Source organism: Manis javanica, chromosome 8 (assembly GCF_040802235.1).
Source record: "Manis javanica isolate MJ-LG chromosome 8, MJ_LKY, whole genome shotgun sequence".
In the NCBI taxonomy this organism is placed as follows: Eukaryota; Metazoa; Chordata; class Mammalia; order Pholidota; family Manidae; genus Manis; species Manis javanica.
The window spans coordinates 92460216-92485111 of record NC_133163.1 but is presented as its reverse complement, the minus strand read 5'-3'; the positions used below and the strand labels follow the sequence as shown (position 1 = coordinate 92485111).

The 24896-nt window shown below is 39.8% G+C and overlaps 1 protein-coding gene across 13 annotated transcripts in view; it reads right to left on the bottom strand.

The window, feature by feature from the left end:
- Positions 1-5175: 5175 nt before the first annotated feature.
- The window catches only part of GANC (glucosidase alpha, neutral C), a 59726-nt gene continuing 40005 nt past the window's right edge, over positions 5176-24896 (bottom strand). For 10 of the 13 annotated variants that reach the window (XM_017669155.3, XM_073211680.1, XM_073211681.1 and 7 more), the window contains 8 exons: positions 23898-24141; positions 22415-22479; positions 20923-20999; positions 17252-17326; positions 13318-13431; positions 11986-12098; positions 7395-7498; positions 5176-6793 (listed from right to left, as the gene is read on the bottom strand). In XM_017669155.3, coding sequence (XP_017524644.3) covers positions 6684-6793; positions 7395-7498; positions 11986-12098; positions 13318-13431; positions 17252-17326; positions 20923-20999; positions 22415-22479; positions 23898-24141 — 902 coding nt within the window. In that variant the 3' untranslated portion in view covers positions 5176-6683. Of the gene's footprint in view, positions 6794-7394; positions 7499-11985; positions 12099-12532; positions 12697-13317; positions 13432-13549; positions 14099-17251; positions 17327-20922; positions 21000-22414; positions 22480-23897; positions 24142-24896 lie in introns of those variants that run through there. The other 3 variants (XR_001854465.3, XM_037018936.2, XM_073211682.1) reach the window with 3 other exon arrangements.

Below are 24896 nucleotides of genomic sequence, written 5' to 3'. Positions count from 1 at the left end.
ATTGTTATACTCCAGGAATGAGGGAAATCATTTGGTACTTTTCTTTCTCTGCCTGGCTTATTTCACTGAGCATAATACCCTCCAGCTCCATCCATGTTGTTGCAAATGGTAGGTTTTATTTTCTTATGGCTGAATAATATTCTATTGTGTATATGTACCACATCTTCTTTATCCATTCATCTACTTAGGTTGCTTCCATATCTTGGCTATTGTAAATAGTGCTGTGATAAATATAGGGGTACACATGTCTTTTTGAGTCTGGGATCTTGTTTTCTTTGGGTAAATTCCTAGGAATGGAATTCCTGGGTCAAATGGTATTTCTATTTTGAGTTTTTTGAGGAACCTCCATATTGCTTTCCACAATGGTTGAACTAATTTACATTCTCACCAGCAGTGTAGGAGGGTTCCCTTTTCTCTGCATCCTCGCCAGCACTTGTTGTTCCTTGTCTTTTGGATATTAACCATACTATCTGGTATGAGGTGATATTTCATTGTGGTTTTAATTTGCATTTCCCTGATAATTAGCATACATAGAATATTTTTAATCTGTATGACAACCCTGCAGGTTTGATTAACCCCACTTTACAATTAAGGCAACTTGAGGTATCTGCTGTGTTTTCACATTTAAGTTATGGAAAACTCACGGAATTTTAGAGATTATCTCTTTTCTTCAACCAATGAGGAAACCAAAGCCTCAAGAGATTAAATGCCATGGCCAAGATCTCTTGGCCAGCTCACTACAGAACTAAAGTAGACCCCAGGTCTCTTGATTTCCAGTGGAGGAGTAAATGCAGAACTAAGACTCCAATAAAATGAATTAGGCATAAGCTCTCTGGATGCTTGCATATAAATATTTAGGGATTCCCTTCCTCTAGTTCTGATTGGAGGGAAATCTAACACCACAGCCCTGCTGGAAACAGCTGTCAAGAAGCAACTCTCATCCTGGCTGTCCTTGCTGCGGCACTGCAATCTTTAGCAAGGCTGGTCATAAGACAGGCAGATCTGATATCAGATGCCAATGTCTCCTTTATTTCTACTAGTGTACTAGTTATATGGCTTTCATTGTCTATAACACGGTAATCTTATTACCATATGGTGGTTGCCATAGAGGAGGTGGGGATGGGTGAAATAGGTGAAGGGGGAAAAAAATTAGAATGTTTGAAATCTTGATCTGGGTAATGGTTGCAGGAGTGCATACACATATCAAAGTGCATCAAGCTGTACATTGAGATGCATGCATTTTATTGTATGTACCTCAATTAAAATTATAATCTATTTCCAGTGGAGCTGCTGATGGCTTGCTATTCCTGGGCAGAAAAGTTATTTTAGTCTAGAGTGACCCCCCCCCTTGGAATTATGTGATGCATTCCAAGGGTTTGGTAGATGGAAATCTTAAAAGCAGAGTGGAATGCTTGATGTTGTCATAGGAATTCCATTACTGGGAAGGCTTTCAGCTAGGATGGTCAGTTATCAAAAAAAACCATTAAGCTCCAGATATTTATGTGTTTTGACTGTGTTTATGCTGCCTTCATTTTGGTATCTTGATACTGAAAGGGAAGTGAAAAGCTAAAAGGAATTTTGCACACAGACCAAACTGCAGAACTACAGTCTTCCCTACGACTACAGTGATCTGATTGACGGCTTTTAGTTAACCAGGATACATAACTTGGCATAACTTTAAGGCAAACTCATGGTGACGAGCTGTGCCTTCTGCTGTAGGAGTCCATTAGGAGAATGGCTCCATCTGGGTGGGTCCTGGTCACCTTGGTGCATAGCATGGGACATGAGCCTGGAGGTCCCTTAGCTCTGAAGTGTGCTGTACCCCAGAAGATAGTCCTGCAGGCCCATCTTAAATGAAACCAGACTCCTTGGGCAGGGCCTGTGTAGATACCTAGTGACTCCGGAGCCTACATCCTGGGACCCCTGCTGTCAGGAACTGACCGCCGCAGAGCCACCACAGCCAGATCATCACGATGGTGTAGATCTGGGACAAGAAGGAAGGTGACCAAACAGAACTTCCAGATGAATGAAGAACTTGCCCTGGCCACTATACAGGACCTCTGCCGTAAATAAATGCCTGCCATAAGCAGGTGAATACCCTCCTGCAGTTTCCCCCGGTCGGCTCCTGCAGTCAGACCAGGCCTCTGTGGTGAAGCGACATATAGTGCTGCCATGGTGTGGGTGGTAGAGGATCAGCAGGTGCCAGCCTGGTGCTCAGAGGGTGGGATTTGTGTTCCCTGAAGTAGAGGACTTGGGTTGGTCTATCATTTCTCACGTGAAGAGCAGCTGATCTGAGGAAGATTCTGCAGTGATGATGATTCTGCAATAATGAAGATTCATTCATTATTAACTCCATTTGTTTCATCCTACTTAACCTGCCACACTTTATAAGCCTTTACAACCATAGAAACCAAACCTTTTAAAGGTATAGGTATTATAGAGGTATTAGATATGAAGGCCAGCACCTTTTTTTGTTTTGTTTTTTTGTTCTATTAAAGTATCATTAATATACAATCTTATGTTGGTTTCAAATGTACATCACAGTGGTTCAACAGTCACCCATGATTAACTTATGCTGTGACTGTGAATTATTGTGCCCTTTTATCTCCCTGCACCTGCCCCAATCCCTCCCCTTGGTAACAACTAGTCACTTCTCAGTGTCTATGAGTCTATTGCTGTTTTGTTCCTTCTGTTTTGCTTTTTTATATTCCATAAATAAGTGAAATCATATGGTATTTGCCTTTCTGCACCTGGCTTATTTTACTGAGCATAATACGCTCTAGCTCCATCCATGTTGTTGCAAATGGTAGGATTTCTTTCCTTTTTATGGCTGAATAATATTCCATTGTGTATACATACCACATCTTTATCCATTGATCCACTGATGGACACTTAGGTTGCTTCCATGTCTTGGCTATTGCAGATAGTGCATCAATAAACATAGGAGTGCCTTTGTCTTTTTGGATCTGGGATTTTGTTTTCTTTGGGTAAATTCCTAGGAGTGGAATTCCTGGGTCAAATGTTATTTATATTTTCAGTTTTCTGAGGAAACTCCATATTGTCTCCCACAATGGTTGAACTGATTTACATTCCCACCAGCAGTGTAGGAGGGTTCCACTTTCTCTGCATCCTTGCCAGCATTTGTTGTTCCTTTTGTCTTTTCGATGTTGGCCATCCTGACTGGTGGGAGGTGATATCTCATTGTGGTTTTAATTTGCATTTCCCTGATGATTAGTGATGTGGAGCATCTTTTCATGCCACCACTTTCATTTTTAAATGTTATTTTGAAATAGTTTAAAACTTATGGGGAAATTGAAAATACAGTATAAAGAGTTCCTGTATACCCTTTACCAGGTATTCTAATTATAACATTTTAACACACTTTGCCTATTTTCTCTGTCTCTTCATCTCAAATATAAATTTTTTGAGCCATTTGAAGTCACAGATATGAGGCCCATTATCCTTTATTACTTCAGTATTTCTTAAATACAAGGAAATTCTGTATAGTCATAGTAAAACTCTCAAAATTAGGAAAAGTACTATGTAATCTAAAGATCCCAAATTTTTCCAACTCTACCAATAATGTCCTTTAAAGGTCCAGAATCCAGCCCAGGATCACCAATTTGTTGTCATGTCTCCTTAGCCCCTTCCATCTGGAGCAGTTCCTTAGATCCGTTTTTCACAGCTTCCTCATTTTGAAGAGTATAGGATGTCCCTCAATTTCAGTTTTACTGTAACTTTTACTTAAATGAAATCCCTCGGAATCTTTTCTGTGTTGATACTAATGGATTGTTATTTTAGTGGTTACCTAATATTCCACTGAATGAAAGGGCTGTATTCAACTAATTCCCTGTAAAAGGACATTTAACTTATGCCTAGTTTTCCACTGTATAAACCATATTGCAATTAGTAGTTCGGAGACACTTAACTGATTTTTATGAAGTGGAATTGCTGGGTTAAAGTGTGGAAATTTAAAATTTTGACACTATTGCCAGGTAGCCATCCTGAAAGATTGTATTTATTTATAATTCCGCTAATGATGCATGAGAATGCCTATCCCCAAACCAACCAACATCAGCCTCGGATATTTTCACTCTTAAATCTTGGTGAATCAAGCAAAACAAAACAAAACAAAAAATCATTTCTTTGATTATTAATGAGGCTGAGCATCTTTAAAGCTTATTTTGTCTGTTTCAATTTCTCTTGAGTTACCTTTGCCCATTTATCTGTTGGGCAGTTTCAGTTTTTACAATGATTTATCAATTCATGCCTAGACATTTAAGTCTTAAAGGAAAGACACATCATGTATTCATTTTAGAGCTTTGTTTGAATCACTGTCTTAATGGTTCTAATTTCTTACAGAAAACCGAGTTGCCTGGGAAAACATATCAAAATCAGCCACAGCAAGGTAACTGAGCAACTGTAGGCCAGCTCAGCCCCACGCAACTCTCTGGCACATAGCTTCAGCAATAGGAGGTGGGTAAAATGTGAGAAGTGCTAAGAGCAGAGAACAATTAAAAACACCCAGACTGCATTTTTCCCACTCAGTGTCTCTAGTTAGTTTCGGTATAGTTCTGGTCACCACAGAGTCATTTCCCACTAACTTGCTCTATTAATTCTTATTTCATTCCTTCCTTCAAAAGTATTTTGGATGGAAGAATGGACATGCCATAAATGTTGATCTGAAGATAGGTCTTAATTACTCAGCTTAAACTGCATCAGCAACCATCATTTACATTAGGTAAGAGCACTCAGTTTTCAGGCTAAGCCTCAGTGTAGGTTGGCAAGAGAAATTTTTTTTATTAAAGTATCATTGATATACAATCTTATGAAGGTTTCACATGAACAACATTATGGTTTCAACATTTACCCATATTATCAAGTCTTCACCCCCCCCACTGTAGTCACTGTCTATCAGTGTAGTAAGATGCTATAGTGTCATTATGGTGAGAGAAATTTGAAGATAGGAAATACTACTTCAGCTAATGTAGGCTTCTTCCTTTTCCATAATTCAAAGCTTACAGAAATAGGAGCAAAGAATCTGCATATGTCTATATTTGCAGCTTATATTTGATGCAGAACTCAAATCTCAACTGATAAAATGTGTCCATGAGGAAATATACAATGTTTACTGCAGGGAAGAGTCCTATGTAAGAAAGGTAAATCAGAAGCAAATACATTCAATCCTCACTTTTTAATCAATCAAATCCATCATTTAAGCAATTACAAGCAATAGTTATGGAAAGCCAAGTACAAGGTGCTCAGGCAGATATAAGACAAATATAACATGCTCTTGAGGAACATACAATCCAGTAGGGGAACAACACAGATAAACCGGAGACATGAAAGGACCATCCCTGAGAATGCTAAGTAGAGCACACATTATAGGTGGGGCAGCATTTCAGAGGAGGGCAAAATCACTGCTCCTGGGTCCAAGGGGAGCTGGGAGGGTGAGTGTCATCAGAAAGGCTTCATGGAAAAGTGGGCCTGGGGTTGGGCCTGGAGGGATGGTAAAGTCTGCAGAGGTAAAGGGGAGGTGGCGGATACCGGGCCCATGAGGCATGGAAGTGGCAGCTGCCAAGTGGAGGAAGCCTGATAAGGACTGTGCATATGGAGGGGGGCTGAGGGCGTGATGCTGCCCAGCAGACGCTGTGGCCGAGAGCAGGGAGTCACTGGGGGTCCAGAGCAGGGGGCATCCTGAGGGACTGGGATGTTATAATGCTCTGTCCCATGCCTAGCTGTACTGGACTCTGAAGCAAAAGGAAAATTTAGTAATTTTGATCCTGTCTTTATTTAAAATGTTGCTATTTTGTTCACCATGGATTTTTTTTTGCATTAATTTTGATTTTTTAAAATATTGCACTAAAATTTTATTTTTTGATTATTGCATTTTTAGCCCAGGCAGGTGCTTCACTTGCCTCATCCTGTCCCAGCCTTGTGTTCTATTTCTGAGGGTTGGTGGGGACATGGGTATTTGTTTTATTTTACTAATTATAGCTTACTCATGTTATAAATATTCTTTGGTTAGTAGAAGGTATTAAATAAAAATAAGATAAAGGAACTAGAATTTTGAGATGATGGATTTAGAACTTTGGAGCCCAAAAAAGCATGACAAGGAAAAGAATCCCTTGTGCTTCCGAATCAATCTCTAGAATAACTCCCTTTTGCACACAAAGTGGGCAAAGGACAACTGGGGGGGCGGGCAGTGCCAGAAGCTGCTGTCCACTTGGAGACAGGCCCAAGCAACTCAGCTGCTATATAACCAGAGCGACTCTGATGCGTGGCCTGAGGCAAGCTGCCCTGAACAGGCCACGCAAGGAGGGCTTGGCCATGTCTCACATGCAACAAACTCGTCCAGCCGGGCCCAGAGAGAAGCTGTTTGCTGGGCCACAATGCTTATCACAGGGCCATGGCCCAAGAAGCAATGGAAGATTTACAAACTCTGGAAATGTCTCAGGGGGGCTTGTACCTAGGAGAAAAGGTGGCATTTGACACACAGAGGATTATGTGTACAACTAAAAATGTAAAATCTGAAAAGTCTGAAGTCTATTGTTTGTTAGTAAGCTGGAGACTGGTCAAAGACTATTTTGAGCCAGAGAAGTCAATGAGTGTGTGGCACAAATCTCCAAGAGGGCCAAGGGGCAGGCCGCCTCCTTGTGCTCATCACCAGGGGCTCTTCCCAGTCATTTGATGTGGACTTCCCAGTCAGCACCAATGTTCAGCGAGAGCTTCTCCAGGCTCAGGGTAGATGTTTTGGCACAGTATGTAAAAGCCACAGGTTGATCTTTACCATCTAAATATCAAGACAATAAAAAACATCTGATGAGCATCTAGGAGAGAACAATCTTTCTTTTGAATCTGAAATGTTTCTGACGATCATAAAACCTCATATCCCACTTAGGAGAATCCAAATTAATAGCACTTTTGCCTGTGAGTTCCCATGAAGTTTTAAAACATGAAACATTCCACTGTTTTCATTCCAATATTGGTGGAAAAGAAACTGTAAGGAACAAAGTGATTTGTCCAGGAAATTCAGTAGGTAAGAAAGGATGTATCCCATCCCATTCCCTTTAAGAAACTCCATAAACATGAGTGGGGTTCTCCAGGGTTTCAGATATCTACAGTTTAAAAAAATATTCAGAGACGCTACACTATTACTTCAAGCCCCAAATAATTTTCCTTAGAAAAATATTAACAGCTTACAGAACAGAAAGATCAGTTGATAAGGAGAAGCAGGATGGCCTCATTCCCTCTAGATACTAGCTTATTTGACCTCTATTAGAAAGTGTAGAGCCCACTCGGCTTAAGCATATTATGTCCATTTTAAGAACAATCATCATCTCTTCACTACAGACACTTCATTATTTACAAAAGCAAATGGCCTGTTTCCTCACCAGGTGAGTGGGTGGTCACAGCAGATGGCTGCTTCTTGAGGCCTAGGATAAAGATCTTCTCCACCACATGCTTGCTCGGATAATGACCCTTCTCATCAGCACAACTGAAACAGATGCAAATGGCATTAGGAAAAGATGAACAGAGGTTTTGACTGGTTACCAGGTCAATATTCCTGGCTTTATGCACTCCCCTCCCATCTTTTCCTACAGAGGCACGAACCATATAGCTGTCATATTTATTAGGAAAAAGAGATGGAAAAGATGACTCTATGTGCTGAAGGCTAGCTAGTCACTAGCCAAACCAATCTCTCTTCAACAAGACATTTGGGGAGAAATCACCTAAGGATCCAGAAGTCATAAATATGACTTGGACATTGCAATCAACTGTAAGAAATCAGATACTCAATTATTAAATAGATGAATAAATGGGATTAATGGGAACTTAAATAGAACTCTTCTTATTTTTAAGAGAAGAAAAGGAAAATGAACAATAAGGAAGGGAGGGTCATGGAGTGATTGAAAAAATACTCCAGGAGGACTCCAGACCAAAAGGGCAACTAAAGAGGCTCCTGAATTTCCTTCTCCCCATGGATGCACTGGATGTAAAGCTGAAAATGGAGTGATTCCCTTTGAGAGAAATCCAGAAACTAGCTAAGTGACTCCTAGACATCCAGAATCTCATGATGGGTAGGAAAGGCTGAGATCCATTCTTACCATAACCCTCATCCCTGTCATGGTGCCATACAACTGAGAACAGATCCCTAACTCCCAGCTTCTTGCAGAGTGAAGGGTTTGGACCACACTTTTAGCACTCCATGTTTTAAGGCTCCCACCCAAGGGATGGGACCTCAAATCACCTAGCTCTGATAGCCAACAGAGTTTGCATTCACAAGTCCCACAGGATGATAGCAAACAAAGAAGCAGTTGTTAATGGATGTGATGCAGCAATCCCCCAAGGCTCAGAGCAGAGAAAGCAGGCAAAAGCACCCATCTCCCAGTTTTTCCTTGGAAGGGGTTTGACTACATAATTTCCCAGTTACTGCCTGAGAGACAGCCTATATAACTAAGGGCTGACTGCTATCCTCCCCTTTGGGACACTGATGGGTCTTGGCACACCCGCAACTACCAGGAGCCACTACAAAGAAAGATGACAGCATGGATAAACAACATGCTACTGAACAACCAATGGGTCAAAGGAGAAATAAAAACATACTGTGAGACCAATGAAAATGGAAATACAACATACCAGATCTGTGGGATGCAGCAAAAGGAGTTGTAAAAGGGCTGTTCATAGTAATAAACGCCCACCCTTAAGAAACAAGAAAAATCTCAAGCAAACAACCTAATTCACACCTCAAGGAGATAGAAAAGAAGAACAAAGCCCAAAATTAGTAGGAGGAAGAAAATAACAAAGATCAAATGGAAATAAATGAAATAGAGACTAAAAAGACAATATAAAAGATCAATGAAATTAAGCTGATTTTTTAAAAAAGATAAACAAAAATTGATAAACATTTAGCTAGACTCACCAAGAAAAAAAGACAGGACTCAAAGCAAATCAGAAATAAAAGAAGATATGTTACATTTGATACCACAGAAATACTAAGGATCATAAACTACTATGAACAGTTAGTTATACACCAGCAAATTGGATAAGCTAGAAGAAGTGGATAAATTTCTAAATGATTCATGTAGAAACAAATATTGTTTCTAATTATTGTAGCATGAAGAAACAAAATCTTAACAAATTACTAGGAAGGAGATATGGTATCAGTAATCCAAACCTCCTAACAAAGAAAAGTCCAGGACAAGATGGCTTCACTGGTGAATTCTAACGAACATTTAAAGAATTAATACCAATCCTTTTCAAATTCTTTTAAAAAGTAGAAGAGGAAGGGACATGTCCAAACTCATTTTACAAGGCCAGCATCACCCTGAAACCAAAGCCAGTAAGAAAATTACAGGCCAATCTCCTTGATGAATACAGATGCAAAAATCCTCAACAAACTATTAGTAAACTGATTTTAACAATTCATTAAAAGCACCACACACTGTGATCAAGTAGGATTCATTCCTAGAAGGCAGAGATAGTTTAATATAAGCAAACCAATAAATGTGATATATCACATTAACAACAGGAAGGATAAAAATCCTATGATCATTTCAGTAGATGCAGAAAAAGCATCTGACCAAATTTAACACCAATTTATGATTTAAAAAACTCTCAACAAATAGTGGCAACATACTTCAACATGATAAAGACCATATATGGGAAACTATACAAAAGTTAGTATCATACTGAAAGATCAAGAATAAGCTGAGGATGCCCATTCTTGTCACTTTTATTCAACATAGTACTGGACATCCTAGCCAGAGCAATTAGGCAAGAAGAAGAAGTAAATGACATCTGAATTGGAAAAGAAGAAGTAAAACAATTTTTGTTTGCAGATAACATGATACTATATGTAGAAAATCCTAAAGACTCTACCAAAAAACTGTTAGGACTAATAAACAAAGTCTGTAAAGCTGAAGGATACAAAATCAATACACAAAAATCAGTTGCATTTCTATACATTAACAATGAACAATGGAAAGAGAAATAATCCCATTTACAATAGTGTCAAAATAAAATGCTCAGGAATAAATTTAATCAAGGAGGAGAAAAAGCTATATACTGAAAACTATAAGGCATTGATAAAAAAATAGAGGAAGACTCAAATAGAAAGATATTCTGTGTTCATGGATGGAAGAATTAATATTGTGAAAATATCTGCACTACTCAAAGCAATCTACAGATGCAGTGTAATACCTATCAAAATTCCAAAGGCATGTCTCACAGAATTGAGAAACAAGCCTAAAATTCACATGGATCCACAGAAGACCCCACACAGCTAAAACAATCTGAAAAATAAAACAAAGATGGAGGCATCATAATTACTGACTTCAAACTATATTACAAAGCTATAGTAACCAAAACAGTACAGTAATGGCCTAAAAACAGACATAGATCAATGGAACAGAACAGAGACACAGAAATAAACCCATGCATACTGGTCAATTAATTTTTGACAAATGAGCCAAAAATATAAAATGGGGAGAAGACAGTCTCTTCAATAAATGGTTTTAGGAAAACTGGATATCCATATGCAAAAGAATGAAACTGGACCTCTATCTTATACCATCCACAAAGATCAATACAAAATGGATTAAAGAATTGAATGTAAGACCTGAAACCATAAAACTCCTAGAAGTAAATATAGGGGGTAAGCTCCTTGACATTGGTGTTGGTGATTTTTTGGGATTTAGCACCAAAAACTTTTTTTATACCAAAAATAAAATAAACAAGTAGGACTACATAAAACTAAAAAGCTTCTGCACAACAAAGAAAACCATCCACAAAATGAAAAGGCAACCTATAGAATGGGAGAAAATATTTGTAAGCCACATATCTGATAAAAGGTTAATATCCAACTATATAAGGGACTCATACATAAATATCCCAATTAAAAAATGGGCAAACAACACGAATAAACATTTTCCCAAAGATGATATGCAGATGGCGAATAGGTAAATGAAAAGGTGCTCAATATCACTGATCATCAAGGAAATGCAAATCAAAACCACAATGAGGTATCACCCCATACCTGTTGGAATGGCTACCAGCAAAAAGACAAAAAATAAGTGTTGATGAGGATGTGGAGAAAAGGGAACTCTTGTACACCATTGTTGGGAATGTTAACTGTATGACTGCTATGGCAAACAGTATGGAGGTTCCTCAAAAAATTAAAAACAGAACTATCATATGATCCAGCAATCCCACTTGGTATATATCTGAAGGAAATGAATCACTGTCTGGAACAGATATTATTCAATACAGTATTATTTACAATAGCCAAGATATGGAAGCAACCTTAGTGTCCATCAGTGAATGAATAGATAAAGAAGATGTGGTATACAGAGACAATGGATTATTATTTAGCCTTAAAAAAGATGGATATCCTGTCATCTGTGACAACATGGATGAGCCTGGAGGTCATTATGCAAAGTGAAGTAAGCCAGACAGAGAAAGCCAAATCCTGCATGATATCACTTATATGTGGAATGTTTAAAAAAAAAAAGAAAGTGTTGACCTCAGAAATAGAGAGTAGAATGGAGGTAGCCGGGGGCTAGAAGATGGGAGAAATAGGGAGAAACTAGAAAAAGGGTACAAACTTTCAGTTACAAGATAAATAAGGCCTGAGGAGCTAATGTATAACATGGTAACTATAGTTGATAATACTGTATTGTATAACTGAAATTTGCCAAGAGTAGAACTTAAGTGTTCTCTCACTAAAAAAAAAAAAAGGATAAATATGTGAAGTAAAGGATGTGTTAATTGACTTGATGGTGGGACTCCTTTTACAATGTATACATACATCAAATCATATTATACACCTTAAATATATTACAAATTTATTTGTCAATTATATCTAATGAAGCTGAAAAAAGATAAATACTGTGCAAATGGCCTTCATCAATAATTGCATTTGAGGATAGCAAGAAGATGGCAATATTTATTTAAGAAAGCACATGGCTTTTTAGCTGTCATTACCTGTTCATTAAAACATCTGAACAGAATGAAAACTTCCTGTGCAAGAATTGCTTCTGGTGGAGGTATTGGAATGAATGGCCATCGTCCAAATAGAATTCACCCATGGCAGAACCCTGGGGAGAGAAAAAATAACAGGCGGAGAATGTGTTTATATAACTGTTTTTTAGGAAGAGAATGTCACCTCTTAAAGGAAAATAATAGATAAAATATCTGTGAAAAATAATGTTGAACAAAAGCTTAATATTCAAGCTGTACAAAGTAATCATACAAATATATACATCCAATACCCATTAGTGAAATAATATGAATAAGGAAGTCACATAAGAGAGGCATGAAGAGTTAGGCCTTGCTGGAAGATATTTAATCCAGGAAGCATGGTCAGTGGCATAGGCAGCTTCTCTGAAAATACTATCCTAGAATGCGACAATAGGGCAAGGAAAGGTCACAGAGTGAAACTGAAGTTAAAAAAAAAAGAGTATGTAATGGATGAGATCAACTATCTTTAGAGGACCCTGCATTTAGAGAATGATATCTAGTTTCTACTTACTTTTAGTAGGTGGACCCCTTTTGCATGTCAAACAATGTCATAGCATTCCATACGGCAGTTTACTGTCACTGATAAAGCCTGATCTGCTATGGATCCCAAGTCTCGCATTTATTCTATGGCCTCGCATGGGCCTGACGCCCATAGTTTGGCCCAAGAAGACATGTCTAAGTGAAATTGATGGAAAAGAAAGATGGAAGAAAAAGAAACCTAAATTATTTTATAATATTTGCATAACAGTAAGAATTTGTGTTCGGTTCTGTATTTGGGCAAATGGATAGGAAAGGAATTTGCTACAGGTCTCATTTGGCTCAAAAGATCTTCTCAAAAGGACAGATCAATTCTGGATCCTTCCAGGACTTACGCTGTTTGAGCTATCTGAGGAGATGTCATTGTGTGGGGATGGTTTCCCTGAAATGTTGCACAGACACAGGTACCCTTTTACAGGAGAGTGAACTTTAGGGTGTGGCAGGCTGCCCACGGCCCAGGGAGCTTTCAGAAAGTCCAGGGGTAACAAACGCCAAGCTGCACAGCACCAAGGGTCACAGTGCCCCAGAGGAAATTTTCTCATTTCTAGTTCTCAGAGTTCCTTTAAGAACAATTCTAGGCAAGTCAGACAAGCTGCACAATGATTCAGTGGTTCAAAATTTTGATTTCCACACAAACATCAGAAGCACCTGCCCCACAGATGGGGTTCATCATTTTTACACAGTATCACACTCAAAAGGCTACCACCGTAAAGAGAGTAGTAACAAATGAGATGTGTAAAGGTAACATTTTCCAAATACCTTAGGGCTTAGAGCCACCCGGAGTCCATATGGGGAATCGGTCATGCACCCTGTGGATTTTCCTACAGTTGTCTTGATTGGTACTATACTTCCACCTCGCTGAAACACTGGTATCTACAACAGAGCAACACTCTCAGGTAGGGAGTATTCATACAAGACAATTTCAAAGTAGAATTTTACAGTGTTTCATTGTACATGACTCACATTCTTTACAAGTATAGACTCAAAGATAAAATAAATTTGTGAGCACAGAAATGGCAAATAGAGGGGCTCTGGCATAAAAAGGAAAACTGGTCCATTTTTTAATTAGACATACTGCTCATCCTTCATCAATTTATTACTCTGCCTATCCTATAAGTAGCCTTTCCTGTTCCATTATTTTTAATTTTCCTGTCACTATAATAAATAAGTTTATTTCTAGGGCCCTGCTAAAGCATGGACTTTTCTGTCTGTGTAAGCAGGCCCACGTGTATGAGTATATAAAATGTGATCGTTTCTTGGTTTGGACGAGATGACTTTTGTCCTTACTACAGCCCATATCCTTCTTGCTCCCTGTTTCCCTGGATCACCAGGATGACTGACTCAGTTCTGAGGGTAAATCTGTGAAAATGTCATCAAGGGCACTTTAAGTGACTCTAAGGACAGGGCTGCAGGCATGACCCATACCTGTGAGTCTTGTGGGATGGCACGCCCAGCAGGGAAAGCCCAGTAAATTTCCTGCCTCCCAGTACAATCCTCAGTAAGGAAGCTCCCTGGATCATGTGAGGGCTTGTACTTCACTCTAAGTAAAGTAGAAGCAGGGAAAAGGGTACAAGAATAAATGAAGGTGGGAGTGAGGGTGGCGTGTTAAGACGTCCACCCTCTGCTTGACTCACAGTCAGCACATCTCTCTCCCAACCCTCATCAGCCAATCTCCTTCTCCTCCTCTTTTCTCAAAGAATGAAGTAGTGAGTTAGTATGAAATGGGCTCTGAAGTGGGAGTCCTGCTGACCTGAGGTCTCAGCTCAGTTTCGCCACAGTCTAACTAAAACCCTGAACAAGCAATTTAACTTCTCTGAACTTGAAGTTTCTTCACCTGTAGGGATGAGGGATTAGAATAGATGCATGTAAGAGGAATTAGAGTAGATGAAGGTTCTCTTCTAGATCTGAAAGTTGACATCTAAAATCATTTTCTTTATAATGGAGTTCAATATTGATGCTGACTATTTAAAAAAATAACATCAGTATCTATTTATTGATCTTCACACTACTTAGGACCTGGGGTAGTAGTTGTGATTCAGCTGCAGGAGCAAACTTCCCTCCAGAAATTCAGTCTGGCTTGGCTGCTCTGATTCTAACATCATAACTGATGGCATTCCCTTGGGCTTAAGAAATCCAGGGTTACAACTAAAACCTCATGTTTTCTGACTTGATCCTCTACAAGGACATTCTGTATGGCATGTGTGGTGGCTACCATGTTTACTCTCTGTTTTCAGTGTTATTATTTTTCTTAGACTTACACATATAAATATATGGGGAAGAGTTCTTGGTCCTTGATGTTTCACACTGTAAAATTAAAGTACAGTTGATCCTTGAACAACATGGTTTTGAACTGTATAGGTCCAATTACATGCAGATTTTTTCAATAAGCAAATTGGAAAATTTGTTAGAGATTTATGCCCATTTGAGAAAACATTTTCTTCTCTCTAGTTTACTTTATTGTAAGAATATAGTATATAAAACACATAGCATACAAAATATGTGTTAGCTGACTACTTATGTTATCAGTAATTCTGGTCAAAGCAGGCTATTAGTTAAGTTTTTGGGGAGTCAAAAGTTATATGTGGATTTTTCACTTCATGAAGGATTGGCACCCCTAACCCCCATGTTGTTCAAAGGTCAACTGTATATTATTTTTATGCTTTTTCTCACATTTTAACAGCTTTATTAGGAGTAATGCAACCATCATCACAATGAATTTTTTTATTAAAGTATCATTGATATACAATCTTATGAAAGTTTCACATTAACAACATTCACCTATATTATCAAGTCCTCACCCCCCTATTACTGTCACTGTCTTTCAGCATAGTAAGATGCTACAGAGTCATTACTTGCCTTCTCTGTGCTGTACTGCCTTGCCTGTGACCTACCTACATTGTGTGTGCTAATCATAATCCCCCCTAAACTCCTTCTCCCTCCCTCCCCACCACTCCTCCCCACCCTATTACCTTTGGTAACCACTAGTCCCTTCTTAGAGTCTGTGTGTCTGCTACTGTTATGTTCCTTCAGTTTTGCTTTGTTGTTATACTCCACAAATGCGGAAAATCATTTGGTACTTGTCTTTCTCTACCTGGCTTATTTTGGGAGGGTTTGTTTTCTTCTTATGGCTGAATAATATTCCATTGTGTATATGTACCATATCCTCTTTATCCATTCATCTATTGATGGGCACTTAGGTTGCTTCCATATATTGGCTATTGTAAATAGTGCTGTGATAAATACAGGGGTGCATGTTTTTTTGAATTGGGGATCTTGTTTTCCTCAGGTAAATTCCTAGGAGTGGAATTACTGGGTCAAACTGTATTTCTGTTTTTAGTTTTTTGAGGAACCTCCATATTGCTTTCCACAATGGTTGAACTAATTTTACATTCCACCAGCAGTGTAGGAGGGTTCCCCTTTCTCTGCATCCTCACCAGCATTTGTTGTTCCTTGTCTTTTAGATGTTGGCCATCCTAACTGATGTGAGCTGATATTGCATTGTGGTTTTAATTTGCATTTCCCTGATGATTAGCGATGTGGAACATCTTTTCATGTGCATGTCAGCCATCTGAATTTCTTCTTTGGAGAAATGTCTGTTCAGATCCTCTGCTCATGTTTTAATCTGGTTTTGGATTTTTGGGTGCTGAGGCGTATTAGCTCTTTATATATTTTGGATGACTTACCTTATTGGATGAGTCATTCATGCATATATTCTCCTATACTGTAGGATGCCTTTTTATTCTGCTGATGGTGTCCTTTGCTGTACAGAAGCTTTTTAGTTTGATGTAGTCCTATTTGTTCATGTTTGTTTTTGTTTCCCTTGCCCAAGGAGATATGTTCAGGTAAAAGTTGCTCATGTTTATATTCAAGAGATTTTTGCGTATGTTTTCTTCTAAGAGTTTTATGGTTTCATGACTTATATTCAGGTCTTTGATCCATTTCAAGTTTACTTTTGTATATGGAGTTAGACAATAATCCAGTTTCATTCTCTTACACGTAACTGTCCAGTTTTGCCAACACCAGTTATTGAAGTGGCTGTCGTTTCCCCATTGTATATTCATGGCTCCTTTATCATATATTAATTGGCCATATATGCATCACAATCAATTTTAAAACATTTTTTTAACCCCTAAAAGAAACCCTGTACCCATTAGCAGTCACTTCCCATTGTTCTCCAAGGTATGTCCTGCCCTAGCCCTAGGTAACCACTAATCTCCTTTCTGTCTCTTTATGTCTGTGCTATTATGTAGAACACAGATGTCCTTAGTTCTTTCTATGTAGGCATATGTTACAGACTGAATGTTTGTGTATCCCCCAAATTCATATCTTGAAGCCCCAATACCCAATGTGGCTATATTTGGAGAAAGGGCCTTTACAGAGTAATTAAGGCTAAATGACATGATAAGAGTGAGGCCAGGGATTAACGTCTTCATCATAAGAGACACCAGAGAGCCCACTCTTTCCCTCCACCATGGGGGGACACAGCAGGCCAGAGGCTGTCTAAATGCCAGGAAGAGAGTCCTCACTGGGAATCAGATGGGTTGGCACCTAGATCTGGGGCTTCTAGCCTCTAGAACTGTGAGAAAATAAATTTCTGTTGAGTAAGCCACCCAGTCCAAGGTATTTTGTTATGGCAGCCTGAGAAGAATAATGGAGCACAATAGATAAAAATAATTGCGTGAAAATAACTTACTGTGTCCAGGGCTACTGGGATCTTTACAGTACGTGCGCCCTCCCAATAAGCAAATGTCTTAGAGCCATACCAGACCTGAAAAGGAAAAGAGCCCAATGGAAAGGAGTATATGAGGACCTGTGCTCACAATTTCATTATTCAGTAAAACATCGTGTATCTGGATTTCAAATAACCAGAAAGCTAAAATATGTATAATTTCTTTAAAAACTCTTGAGTAGAAGTTAGGAAGAACATACACTTTAAAGAAGATCCCTAAGGACTAACCTAGTACTGAAATGGATTAAAGTTGAGCAAAAAGGCCACTCACGTATCCATCCATTCCAACTAAAAGTTACTGAACAACGTACCATGTGCCCAGCACTGCTGGGCGCACACGAGTGAAAGGAAAGGCATAGTTTCTGCCCTCATGGATCTTGTAGTCCAGTTAGCTTATAAAATCTTAAAGTGTTTACTAGTTAAAAAAAGATAATGGAAGAGAAAAAAGGCAACAACAAAGAGGAAAGGCATATGGCAAGCAAATAAATCACAAATGAGGCAGGAGAGAAGGAAAGTGTCAGAGAAGGAAACGGATCTGGGAGAAAAACAAATGGCAACTTGAATCACTACCTTAGTATCATTTTTTATCAGAGTTCAATTCAGGGATGAGGTTCAAACTCTTATTTGGGATCCCTGCCAATGGGGTTTAGCTGCTGAAGTACCAAAAAGATCGTACAAAGTAATGTGGTGGGATAAATCCTGAAGATACCATCAGAAGTACCATGAAAACAAAACCTCTTCTCTCTTCTAGTCAAGTACAGTTTCTGGCAGTCATAGCGTCTATTTTGCAAGTTGACCTCCTGGGATTACCATGTCCTTTATATAGATGGGCTGCCGAGTCCGTCAGGTCCTGCTGTGAATGTGAGAGGGCTGTGACCTGCCCATGATTAGCTGCAGTGACCTCTAAATTCAACAGGACCAACCCCACTGCGTCATGATGTATTATCCTTGGCTGGATTCAGTTTGCTGATGTTTTGTCAAGGATTTCTATGTGCTTATGAGGGATATTGTCTTAGTGTCCTTTTCTTCTAATGTCTTTATTTAGCAAATTGCAGTAGCTTTAGATAAAGAGCTGGTGACAGTGAAGGGTAAAAAAAAAACAGATTCAAACAAGATTTGGGGATTAGCTGTCTACCATTTTCAGAGGTACTTAGAATGTGAGGTGTAAGGTATCGTGCTCTGGTGCCATATACAGAGATCTCAGCCTAGAGTATGATCGGTAAAAAAAACACAAAACACCATATAGATTAGACTGAGCATTCAGTCACCAAGCTCCTCACCCAACAAGTACTTACTGAAGGCCTACTATGTGCCAGGTACCCTTCTAGACATGGGGATAAAGCAGTGAGCATATAGATAAAAATCACCGCCGTCAAGAAGTTAGAAGGAGAGACAGATGATAAATGAAACATATGTCTATAGACTGTTAAAGGTGGCATGTTTTATAGAGAAAAAAGATGGAGGAGGGCTGGACAATACCAGTGCAGTGGGAATGGTTTGAATTGTCAGTAGATTGTCAGAGAAGGGCCTTACTGAGGCCTTACATAGCAAAGACTTGGAAGGAGAGGGAAACAGGGGGCAGAGTGACAGTGAGGGACACTAGCTGGCCTCATGTATGGTGTGATGTGGTACTAGCTAACTGAGGTAAAGGTCTGGCAAGGAATGTCCTGGCTCTTTTACCCAGGGTTTGTAAAGATGTAGGGAGAGGAAAAAAAAAATCACAGAACACTCTGGGAAATAGTGTTGAAGGAACGTACTATTGTCATAACAATGTGCTTGTGATGATGACAGGTCACTAGTAAAAACTTGGCTCCATCAGAAAGGGAGCTATTTCCTCTTAATGAGACCCTACTGCTTTGTTAGGGTCAACCTGAGAAGCTCTCAGCAGAAAGCCTGGCAGGAAAATTTATTTAGCTGTTGTATTTACCTTTTTTACAGGTTTTTACTTGGCAAGGGAAGCTTTGTAAAGAGCCCTCACCTTCAGAACTACAAATTATTGGAGCGACCAAGAGGAAGAACGTAATTCATGAACATTCTGGAGAAAACCTAGTTATTATAATATTAATAATGACAAATGAAGTGGGCTCAATGGTAGGTCCTCAAAAAGACACATGCACTTTCTAATCTAGAAAGGAGTGACCATTACCTTCTAAGTAACAGATTTAACAGATCTAACTAGGAGAGAATATTACCTTCTATAATAATACAGCCTGCTGTGTCCTACAGAGATGCTCCAGTCCTCAAGGACTCTCTCTTTGGGTCTGTCTGCTTCTATAGTGACAGATTTGACTAAGTTAAGGATTTTAAGGAGATGATCTGGGATTATCCAGGTGGGCCCTAAATGTCATCAAAAACAAGCATCCTTAAAGAGAAACAGTTAAGGAGACACAGACACATGAGGAGAAGGCACTGTGAAGGTGGAGGCCCATGCCGGAGTGATGCAGCCACAAACCAAGGGATGCCAAGGACTGGGCAGCCACTAGGAGCTAGAGAGAGGCAGGGAACAGGTGCCCCTTCAGGGCCTCCAGAAGGAACGATCCTGTCGACACTTGTATTTTAGGTGTCTGGCCTCCTGAACTGTGAGAGAATCAATTTTGTTGTTTTAAGCCACCAAGTTTGCAGGAATTTGTTACAGCAGCCTTAGGAAACTAACACAACCACCTGACACACAGAGCAGGACGGAGGGTAAACACTGCACTGCACATGCTCTCGTGGTATTGCCATGCTGTGCCTGACAGTACTGAGCAGCAAGCTCGCCTCAGCTCCACTACCTCACTACCTGCCTTGACAGTCCAGGAATATACTTCATGGTTCTTCCCAGGCCTGCTGTGTCCTACAGCGATGCTCCAGCGCTCAAGGACTCTCTCCCTGGGTCTGTCTGCTTCTCATTCTCCATTCCATACCCTCTTTCCCTGGTCTAGTGCCCTGAGTTCCGCCTGTCTCTCCTCCTAGCCTCTTTGGATATAGCCTGGGTCTGTTGCTGGAGACTGCTGCTCTTGTTACCCAAGCTCTCTGCTCTATAGCCCATGGGTTAGTCCCACCTCTCCCTGGTGCCTCATCTGGGTTCAGTGCCCTGGGCCCCTGTAGGGCCAGGATGGTATTTCACACAGTGATAGCAATCAATGACCATAACCAATAACAGAGTGGAGGAAGCTGGAGAGGTACAGAGGGAGGTCACTGCTGTTACTTTTTAGTTATGCTGGCAAGAGTCTGGAGATGCTTTTGGTGCCAAAAACTCAGGATTCGGACAGAGCCAGAACCAAACAGCAAAGTCTCTTCATACTCATGTTTCTCTCCAGAGTCTGGTACTTCACAACAGACTCAAGTTTCCTTCCTACCCAAAGCCTCAGTGTGTTTACAAGGAGTCATACAAGTCAAAGTGTGAAGATAAAGCACTGCTCTGGTCCTTGGGGTTGTCACCCATTCACCTGTCTCCCCACACTTCCACTGGGCTTCTAGACCTCCGAGGACAACAGACGTGACTTACAGGGATCTTCAGTTGCTGTCGTCATTCGGCCTGTCTTCACAAGCACATGATGAAGAGCCTATTTCCTAACAGGGGCTAATTCATCAGAGTTAAGGGATGAGATATGAGACATAAGATACATATGTGGCCGTTTGTCATTTATTCTTACCTCATTTGATCCTGGCAGAAACACATCAACCGTGGTGGCTTTTGGTTCTGTGACTGGGTGAACCAACAAAGCACTTCCTGAAAAATGGAGAAGGAAAAAAGTTAATTATTATTATAGAAGGTCTGAAAATACCCTTCCCTGTTAACTGGGTGCTTTTGTGGTTTTAAAGACCACTCAAATGTGGACTTCCTGAAGGTAGACACCTTGGTGAGCTAGCCCATGATTCGTCCGGGAGATGCGCTGCTAGTAAGAGGGCAGGTGCTCAGAGAGGGACCGAATCACTGCCTATGAGTGACCTACTATGGCCTGCTGGGGTGACAAGGAGGATCCCGATCCTATCTGTCAGCCTCGTTTTGTGCACAGCTCCTTGTGTGCCAGTCTGAAAGCACCACTGCCCTTCTCTGGGTGCTTCATGTCTGCTTCAGGTGACTCTGAAGGTGGTAAGCCTATGGTTATTGTCCAGAACTGGTGTGAGCACAGACACTCAGTGCCTCCTCCCTGGGCAGTTATTATTGAGAGGGCTGTAATTCTCTTAAAGGCAATCTGGATTGTTAATTTTTTAGACTCTGGCACCACATGTATGTAAAATTCATCTATTTATGTATTCACTCTCTAAGCCAGCAAGTATTTATGGAGTTCCTGCTGAGTGTCAGGCACTGTGTTAGGCTTTGGGATATAGTGGCAAGTAAGGCAGACATGGTACCTGCCCTTGTGGAATTTATAGTCAGTAAAGACAGATACTAAACAAGGATTACACATTAATTAGACTTAAGACAAATATGAAAAAGGCAAAAGTACAAAAATGGAAGTGAAAGTTATGTAATAAGAGGGACTGACTGGACTAAGGCAGGTGGAATTAGGTATTAGGAACCAATTTTGGTCAGGGAAATTTTCTCCAAGGAAGTAGCTTTTTCAACTGAGATGTAAGGATGTGTGGAGACCTGAAGAACTAGCTAGGTCTTTTACATTTTGAGGTTTCTATTCTTTAGAAACAGGATTCACCTTTTGGGAAACTCTCTGGTGAGCCTTGTTTCTTAAGCCCTATTCCCAAGATGATACTTCTACATTCTGGATTTGGTGGTTAACACTTGTTAAAGTAGAAGCCAAAAAAAATAAATATAAAAATCCTATTATGCCTATGAAATAAGCTCTTTGGGTTTTTACTATAACCTTCTAGTCTACTTTTTTCTACTTCCCTTCCCTGTAGTGGTGTGACAAGGCTCAGAGTGGACCCGAAACAAGAATGCCAAATCACCTCCCCAAACAGAATGGATTAATATGAAGTTAACAGTATTATGAGAAATGCTACATGATAACCAAGAAAAGCTGATTCCACTCATAATACTAAAAATCTTGGTGATAGAATGTCTCTTCATTTTAGTTTTTGGCTTTCTTGAGATAGGGATTTTTTTTTAGTGCTCTTACACTAGAAAATACAATAACGAAAACATAATGAAAGTGTTTATCAGAGCTATAATTAAGAAATGTTCACCCAGCATGTATTCGTCTTCCACACCAAAAGTCTCTAATTCATTAGGGAACTCTGTCCACAGAGGCCTGGAGAAAGGAAAAAAATATTTACTTCAGCATCATTACATGTTTTATTATAATTCGATCACTTATATTTTCAGCTTTATAGCTATTCAAAGGAAATTAGAAAAAACCAACAAGATTTTCATATGATTCAAGATTTTATGAGCAATTGTTTCGATTACCATGTTTTTCTTATGTTAAAGAGCTATCTATTAGCTTCAATGTTCCAGTGAATTTATCTTTCCTTCTGATGGCTGAGTGCTAAATACAACTCTGACAGTCAGAATCAGAGCTTTGTGCAAGTCCAAATGCCTAGTTTGGTGTAAAATAAAATGTCTGTAAAACCGTATTTTATAATGATGTAAAGTCTGTGCCATTTTTTCATTCTCTCAGGCAACCTTCATCATTACCTATGTAAGTGAAAAGAAATGCCTTTTTTTGTTCAAGCTGGCAACATTTTTGCAGGGTTGAGAAACTGTTGTGTGGTTGTGGGTTTTATTTTATTATTATTGTAGTATACAACTATCTAGGAGGCATTTAAGTTAGACAAATGATAAAACTTTCAATATCTATGTATCTGGATATCAACTTAATGGTTCTAATAATTTTTTCAATTTCATGAGGAAAAGATATTGTTTAATAAGAACTTATTTTTATTCACTCTTTGTAATGACATATTACTTCCCTGTTTTATAGTAACAAGCAGTGGTCTCTAAACCTGGCAAGTGTCTAGAATCATCAGGGAAACTTCTAACAAACAGGGATACCTGGGACTCACCCAAGGAGATTCCTAGTGGGTTTGAAGGTGTGGTTTTGGAATTTTATTTTAAAAAAACTCCCCAGGTGATTCTGATCCGAGCCAGGTTTAGGAACTGATCTAGAAGTCTTGGTGGTCTATGTGTGTCTCTGTGTATATCATTCTCTAACACAGAAGGTTGGTTTTTCACCTCCTGCCTTCAGAATATAATCTGAATATAATTTAGACACCAGGAAAAATGTTCACCTCAGACTTGGAATGGTTCAGCCCTCAGGGTGAGAGAGAGCCTAAGACTGGCAGGATGGGCTGTTCTTCCTAAGAGGGTGTTTGTGGGTAAAACACCAAATGAATTCAGTTACAAAAGCACTTCCTTTCTCTTTGAAAAACTCTTATCAAATATTAATATGTGAATCACAGAAAAGCAGGGGATCTAGTTATTATCTTCTGTGACCTCAACTGCCTGACTCTGCACAGTTGGCGCTAAGCACATTGACACTTGATTATGAGACTGACGCGCTGCCTACCATGCTAAGGAGGCAACTTCACTGACACTTGATTAAACACAGGTTTTTTTTCTTCACTGTTTCTTTTGAAATCACCGTGTAATTACTCCATTCCCTATGGCCAAGGGGATCTTCTGGTATAGACTGGCTATTGGGGGCCCTGACTGGCGAAGCCCACTTACCTCACGACAGGTTCGGCAGCCACATGTGCACGGTAGAAGAGAGAATACCAGTAGGGCAGCAGGGTGTAGCGCTCTTTGACAGCTTCTCGGATGAGCTGGGTGTGTCGCTCCCCGAAGAGCCAGGGCTCCCGCCGCTTGGTGTTCATGGTGGCGTGGCCACGGAAGAAGGGCTGGTAGGCCCCGGCCTGGTACCAACGCACTAGCAGCTCTGCCTCCGGATTCCCGATGAAGCCCCCTACATCAGCTGATTAGTCAGTCAGAGAAGGCTGAGTGAGGCAACAGACTTCCAGCAAATGATGCACACAGCTAAAACAAAGCCTTGAAGACAGAGCGCCGAATGTGCACGCAGAATGATGGTAAAACTGTGGCCTCAAATTAGGGGGCACATACTAAAAACTCAACTTGTTTGGGGGTCTGACAACCAGCTCTTTGAATATTCCTATCTTGTCAAAAGGTCAGAGACTTTACTGCAAGATCAACATTTCCATATGTTCCCAAATCCAGGTAACCCAGAAATTACAAGATGTCTGAGTTTAGGGATGGGGTGGGTGTTGGTAATTGATGTCCTTTGAAAGCAACAGCTGAAGTGAGATAAAAATTACAGAAAGAACCAAAGAGAAAACATAATCAGAATCAGAGGTTTAGGTAGCATTTCATGCTTAGCCCTTAAGCAGGATACATATTCCTTGTACTGTATGTAGACCAATGCCATAAAGATCACATATATCAAAAAGTGATATTAAGTTGCTCTATTCCTACAGAAAACAAGGAGGAGCTGGAATTGTAGCCATGCTGAGCACCTTCCATACTGAGGTCTCTTATCTGCAGAAAAACAGGATTCAGGGAGGGTAGCCCATCAGAGAATCTTCGATTAATTTATCTTTCCCAAGATCATCTCTCTCTCTCTTTTTTTTAAAACAGTTAGAATAGGTCACAGAATTTTAAACCTGTTGAGTAAAAAGGATTTCTTTAAGGCTGATTTCTGATTTGCTAAATTCT